Below are 6,627 nucleotides of genomic sequence, written 5' to 3' on the forward strand. Positions count from 1 at the left end.
ATGGAGAAGAATACGGGGTCATCAACTCTGTATTATCTCTTCATGTTTATGCGCTTTCTCGTTTTACTTTCGGGTTTTCATCTAATGGTGACTGATTCTTCCCCTTCTGTAGTGCAGCAGCCACTGTGCCATGGTAGTGATAGCTTCGCATTGCTTGAGTTCAAGCAAAGCTTTTTGATTGAAAAGTTTGCTTCTGGTGATCCTTCTGCTTATCCAAAGGTTGAAATGTGGCAGCCGGAAAGAGAAGGAACTGACTGCTGCTCATGGGATGGCGTCGAGTGTGACACCAACAATGGCCATGTGATCGGCCTTGACCTCTCTAGCAGTTGTCTCTATGGTTCTATCAACTCTAGCAGCAGCCTCTTCCGTCTTGTTCATCTTCTGAGGCTTGACCTCTCTGATAATGATTTCAATTACTCCAAGATCCCACATGGGGTTGGTCAGCTTTCAAGGCTGACAAGTCTCAACCTGTCCTCTTCCAGATTTTCTGGCCAAATCTCATCACAGATCCTGGAGCTGTCCAAATTGGTTTTCCTTGATCTCTCATCAAACCCTTTGCACCTCCACAAACCCAACTTGAGAAATCTGGTTGTGAACTTAACCCAGCTCAAGAAACTTCATCTCAACGAGGTGAACATTTCTTCTAGAGTACCTGATGTCTTCGCAAATTTATCTTCTCTGACATCTCTCTTGCTTGAAAATTGTGGATTGCATGGTGAATTCCCAACAGGTATTTTCCATCTATCAAGCCTACAATTTCTCAGTGTGAGAAATAATCCAGATTTGACTGGTCTTTTTCCTGAGTTCCATCACACCAGTTCTCTTAAGTTATTGGCTCTTGCTGGTACATCTTTCTCTGGTCGGCTACCAACTTCAATCGGAAACCTTGACTCCTTGGTTGAATTGAATATCAGTTCATGCAACTTCACATCTGGGTTGATTCCATCTTCCCTTGGTCGTCTTATCCAGCTAACCAGTCTAGACCTTTCAAGGAACTCTTTCAGTGGCCAGATCCCTTCTCTTTCAAACCTAAAAGAACTAGATACTTTAGACCTTTCCTACAACCAATTTATTGGTGAAATCCCATCTTGGCTAATGAATCTGACCAGATTAAGGCGTTTGTATCTTGCAGGAAACAGATTGGAGGGTCCAATCCCAAGTTCGTTATTTGGATTAGTGAATCTTCAATGTCTTTATCTAGAGTCAAATTACTTGAATGGGACAGTGGACCTCAATATCTTATCTGAGATGAAAAATCTCATTGAACTCCAGTTATCAAATAACAGTTTATCGTTGCTCAGTAGCATCAACATCAACGCTACTACTCTTCCTAAGTTCAAAGTTTTAGGATTGAATTCATGCAACGTAACTGTGTTCCCTGATTTCCTGCAGAACCAAGATGAGCTGGAGGTGCTCCTCCTCCGCCAAAACAAAATCCATGGTCCAATTCCAAAATGGTTGTGGAACACAAGCAAAGAAACTCTAGCATATATAGACCTTTCTCACAACTTTCTCACAGGCTTTGATCAGAACCACCCCGTTGTTCTTCCATGGTCTAGGCTACGCATTTTAGACCTCAGCTATAACATGCTTCAAGGATTCCTCCCAATTCCACCACAGTCTACCTTTGTTTATGTAGTCTCAGAGAACGAACTGAGCGGAGAAATCCCACCATCTTTTTGCAACATGAGTTTGTTTATGCAGTCTCAGAGAACGAACTGAGCGGAGAAATTCCACCATCTTTTTGCAACATGAGTTCTCTTCGGTTACTTGATTTCTCTAGTAACAGTGTGAGTGGTAGGATTCCACTGTGTCTGGCCAACTTCAGCAGTTCTTTGAATGCACTGAATCTTGGAAGCAACAACTTGTATGGGGTCATTCCTCAAGCTTGCACCAGCAGAAACAATTTGATGAAGATCGACTTAGGTGGAAACCATCTACAAGGGCAAGTACCAACATCACTGGGGAGCTGTCTGATGCTTGAGAAGCTTGATCTTGGAAACAATCAAATAAATGATACCTTCCCCTTTTGGTTGGGAGCTCTTCCGAAGTTGCAGGTTCTCATTTTGCGGTCCAACAAATTCCATGGTGAAATACGCGGACCCAGAACCAATTTTGGGTTTCCCAAGCTGCGTATCATTGACATCTCTCATAATGGTTTTACTGGTAATTTTCCATGGGAATACTTCCAAAGCTGGGATGCCATGAAAATTTTGGAATCAAAACACTTAACATACATGCAGGTGGGCATAAAGTTTCAGGTCTCAGGGCATTTGTGGACAGCCTACTACACATGCTCAATGACAATGGTAAACAAAGGCATGGAAAGGGTGTATGAGAAGATCCCCGACATCTTCACAGCAGCTGATCTCTCAAGCAATAAATTTGAAGGAGAGATGGCTGAATGCATTGGGAAAGCCAAGGGGCTTCATTTGCTCAACCTTTCCAACAATGCTCTTACAGGTCAAATTCCAACATCCTTGGTGAACCTGATGGAGTTGGAGGTGTTGGACCTTTCTCAGAACAAACTCTCAGGCGAGATACCCCAACAACTAGTCCAGCTCACGTTCCTTGAGTTCTTCAATGTGTCCCACAACCATCTGAAGGGTCCTATACCACAAGCAAATCAATTTAGTACATTTCCAAATAGCTCATTTGATGGGAACTTAGGATTGTGTGGGAACCCTTTGTCAAGGGATTGTGGAAATCCAGAGGCATCAGCGCCACCTCCTTCAACCTCTGAACAAAGTTACCCAGGTGAACTTGACTGGATAATTGTATTGTTGGGATATGGAAGCGGGCTGGTAATTGGAGTTCTTATGGGGTACAGATTGACCACAAGGAAACATGAATGGTTTGTGAGAACTGTCGGAAGACAAAAATGATGGAGGAGGAAAAAATGAATTAGGGACATGGAGACTGACCTTATCCAACTACACTTTTAATGAAAGATTTAAATCTTTATCTGTACATTTCTTGTGTTTCTTCTTTATTTGTAGCGATGAAAGCTGGCTTGAGGCTTAAATGCTGTTGGTTTTATTATTTATTTCTACAAAAATACTAATGTATGATAGTGGTACCTATATAACAAAAGATCCAAACCAATGAATATGTATGCCAAGATTTAGGTCATCAAACAATGGTACAAACAAATTGAATCAAGATATAAGATTACAAATAAATGAAATTATGATACAAACACTGAAATTTAAAAATATGTACATTACACCACCAAATTCATCTTAGGCCAAACACTTATTTTTACCATTTTTTCTCTTTCATAGGGGGTGGAGTGCAACAACATGGAAGCAAGGTTCAAAGTATTGGTGGAGTTTGGCACAACTCAGTTAATTCATATTTGCCTTGGCCCTTTTCATGCCAAGTTTGATATGTGATGTCATCTTATGCATAGGCTCAACTAGGAACCAATTAAACTCAGTTGAGTCGATTGTGATTCTAGGTTGACACAGTTGAATCATTTGAGTTTACTCGATTAAATCATCAAAGTTACCAAAATATTCCTAAGTTAAACCTAAAAATCGTTTTTTTCCTTTTAAATCACAACAAAAAACACCAAATAGTAACCAAACTGAGAAATCTTTAAAAAAATCATAGATTCCCTCCAAAAGGAAAGTTTTTCAACAACTATGACTCTACCCATGATGAAGAAGAAGAAAAAAGAAGACATCAATTCATCTCATGACTGAGTCTTGGAGGTGTATAAGAAGAAGAGGTTGAGAGCATTTTGTTGTGGTGACTATTGAGAAACATTATATTCTTCCATCGATTGTTGACGCAACATGTTGGTCTCGCTTCTCTCTAGTTTGCCTCTATCATTCCATGCCTATGGGCGTTTGCTATAGAGAAGGCTCTTTGATTTGGCTAAAATGGGTGTGAAAAACCAGGGTCCAATAGAGAAACACCCAAAGGGGGTGAATGGATGTATTTTAAAAATTATAATATAAGGATTAAAAATTAAATACCCAATTTTAACCTGCAAGATATCAAGAATAATTACCATGATTAAAGGAATCAAGATAATCATAGAAACAAGCAATAAGACAGGAATTTTTTACATGGAATAAAAAACCATGGGGTCTAAGATTTCTAATCTAAATCCACTATATGAAAACAAGTGACACAAATTTACTTGATTGTTTTACCTTAAAGACTTGCTCTCTAGTACCTACAACTTATTCCACATATCCGACACAGCAATCTCCAATTACTTCAGTGAATACACTTCAACCCCGCCAAAGGGATGTAGGTCTTTAAACAACCCAAGATTCAACACTTGATTATTTCAATGAGAGATTAGGAATGATGTGGTAAGGTAGACTTAATCTCTTTATCAATCTCTCTAGGTGTCTCAAAGTGTCTCACCCTAAAAAAAAGGCTATAATGGGGTATATATACGCATATAAGTTGTAGGGAATCAACATCTCAAAGTTTCCAAACTTGATTTGCATGGATATTTTGAAAATATTCTACCATATTTTGGCAAATTTTGCACAAGCGCTCGAGCTCACTTAACCACTGCTTAAGCACCTTAGGTGCTTGAGCACTAGTCAAACGCTTTAGTGGTCATAGTGCTTGAGCTTTGTTACTTTGCTTGAGCGGCCTCTACAATTTTTAAATATTTAACAAATTATTTTTAATTGCAAAAAAATGTATTGATCCCTTTTATCCCCATTGATCACCTTACTTGCCACAAGTCAAACTTTTTTAGATGTGCCTGTGACTTTCTAGATGGACGAATTACAACCTTGAATCTTCAATAGAGAGTAAGGTGATGTTTGTTTTTTGGCTAAATAGAAAAAACCAAAATATTTGACTTTTTCCGTTCAACTAAAAGTAACTCATTAATATCAACCAATATAATTAAACTAAACTTATTGATAACAAATTCACTTTAATTATGTTGGTTAATATCAACAAAGTATTGTTAGTTTAATAGAAAAAACTAAATATTTTGACTTTTTCTATTCAACCAAAAAACAAACACCACCTAAGTCATTATCTAAAAAGTTTTATAAGCTCTAAAAAAATTAGAACAAAATTGTCAACACACAAAAAGAACTCAAGGTCCTAACAATCTTCCCTTTTGGCAATTTTGTGACAAAACATCCTTACATATTCCCCCAAAACTCTCATAACAGATATTACATAACACATAAGAATGTTCAACTAAAAATAGTACGAAGAAAAGCATTGAATCATCTTTTAGTACTTATCTCCTACTTCTATAATTGCACACATAGAGAAAATTATACCAAAGTTAAAGCTATGTGTGGGATATAACATAGTTAAGAAAACAAAATAGGATAGTGGAAGATTTCGATTGATGCATTGTGAGGGATTGAAGAAGAAACACAACATTGTGAGGATACCAATGTACAAATCCAAATGGACACACACATGATTACATCCAATCCAACCAAGTCTTAGAGAAGCTTTGCAAAGAGCCATTAGTCTCCAAAAGAAGAACCAATAGCTTTTTTCAAACCAAATATACACAAAGAAGACTATGAGAACAAGCTTCTACCGCTTAGAACACTTCAAGAGAGTTAGACAAATCAAAAAGAAATATTTTGCAAGAAACATCCTTATCAGGTGTCTCTCTCATATTTCTAATACATGTAATCAACAAGTAATTTGGTATCATCCAATATTTCTAGTTTAGTTTCCCCCAATGTCTTAATTAATTTCCCCTAAACTCCCTCTAACTAGGTAAATTATCCCCCTAAATGAATTCTTCCTTTTTAAATTTCTTCTTCTTTTGTAAAAATGTCCTCCCTTATTAAAGTTAACTCCACCTTTGGCCCAATCCTTTAATATCTTAAGTTTATACATACATACATACATACATATATACATATATATATATATATATATATATATATATATATATATATATATATATATATATATATATATATATATATATATACACATACATGATTCTAGATACACAAGCAAAAGATAAGATAAGTAAAATCTAGATCAAACATAGAAAAATATGAAAACTAGGCATTTGAAGGAGGATAAGGTGGAGCCAAACTCAATGCTTCCTATGAGAGGATCCAAGAAATGATGTACGTACTGACCCTGGATCACACAGAGCTAAGTCCCTTAATCGGCAATAACCTAGTCCTGAGCATCCATTTGCAAGTGGAGGCTTGTCATTAAATCCATGAGTTATCGGGGAGTAGGATCAACAAAAGAACAAGCCCAAGTGGATGAGTGAAAAGGTCCTCCACAACATTTACTAGTACGAGAATGCAACACAGACTCAGGAAAGTTAGACTTTAGAATTAGAGTATCTTATTCCATGGCCCTAACCTTGTCATCCTCTGCGAGGGCCTCCTGAGTTGGAAGGACCATCAAACCATACACATGACTATAGTGTTTAGCCCAAGAGCTTGTGTTGATGAGAACATGAGACATCTAAGCCTCCTGTGAATGATCAAACTTAAAGTCTATGTCCTCCAATAGTTAAGAGATAAGAAGGACGAAATGAAGAGCTCTAGAGCTTTTAGAAGAATCACAATATGGAATCATAGTATCAAGAATGACCTGGCCAATATCAAACCATTGACTAGAACGAATCACATGAATGAATCAAGT

At 37.4% G+C, this 6,627-nt stretch overlaps 2 protein-coding genes across 2 annotated transcripts; both read left to right on the plus strand.

Annotated features, from left to right (window-relative positions):
• LOC117905561 (receptor-like protein 6) lies at positions 1 to 1,722 on the plus strand. Its single transcript, XM_034818458.1, has one exon. The coding sequence runs from the start codon at positions 1 to 3 to the stop codon at positions 1,720 to 1,722; it is 1,722 nt and encodes a 573-aa protein (XP_034674349.1).
• On the plus strand, positions 1,350 to 3,006 carry LOC117907814 (putative receptor like protein 25). Its single transcript, XM_034821472.1, has 2 exons — positions 1,350 to 2,166; positions 2,244 to 3,006. Exons 1-2 carry the CDS (start codon positions 2,014 to 2,016, stop codon positions 2,883 to 2,885), a joined length of 795 nt encoding a protein of 264 aa, XP_034677363.1. The 5' UTR covers positions 1,350 to 2,013; the 3' UTR covers positions 2,886 to 3,006.
• Positions 3,007 to 6,627: the final 3,621 nt, after the last annotated feature.

Source organism: Vitis riparia, chromosome 18 (assembly GCF_004353265.1).
Source record: "Vitis riparia cultivar Riparia Gloire de Montpellier isolate 1030 chromosome 18, EGFV_Vit.rip_1.0, whole genome shotgun sequence".
Classification (NCBI taxonomy): domain Eukaryota; kingdom Viridiplantae; phylum Streptophyta; class Magnoliopsida; order Vitales; family Vitaceae; genus Vitis; species Vitis riparia.

Coding starts and splice junctions, on each gene's coding strand:
- LOC117905561 (XM_034818458.1), top strand. CDS start 1: ATGGAGAAGAATACGGGGTCATCAACTCTGTATTATCTCTTCATGTTT.
- LOC117907814 (XM_034821472.1), top strand. CDS start 2,014: ATGATACCTTCCCCTTTTGGTTGGGAGCTCTTCCGAAGTTGCAGGTTC. Junction 2,167..2,243: donor CTCTCATAATGGTTTTACTG/GTAATTTTCCAT, acceptor ACATACATGCAG/GTGGGCATAAAGTTTCAGGT.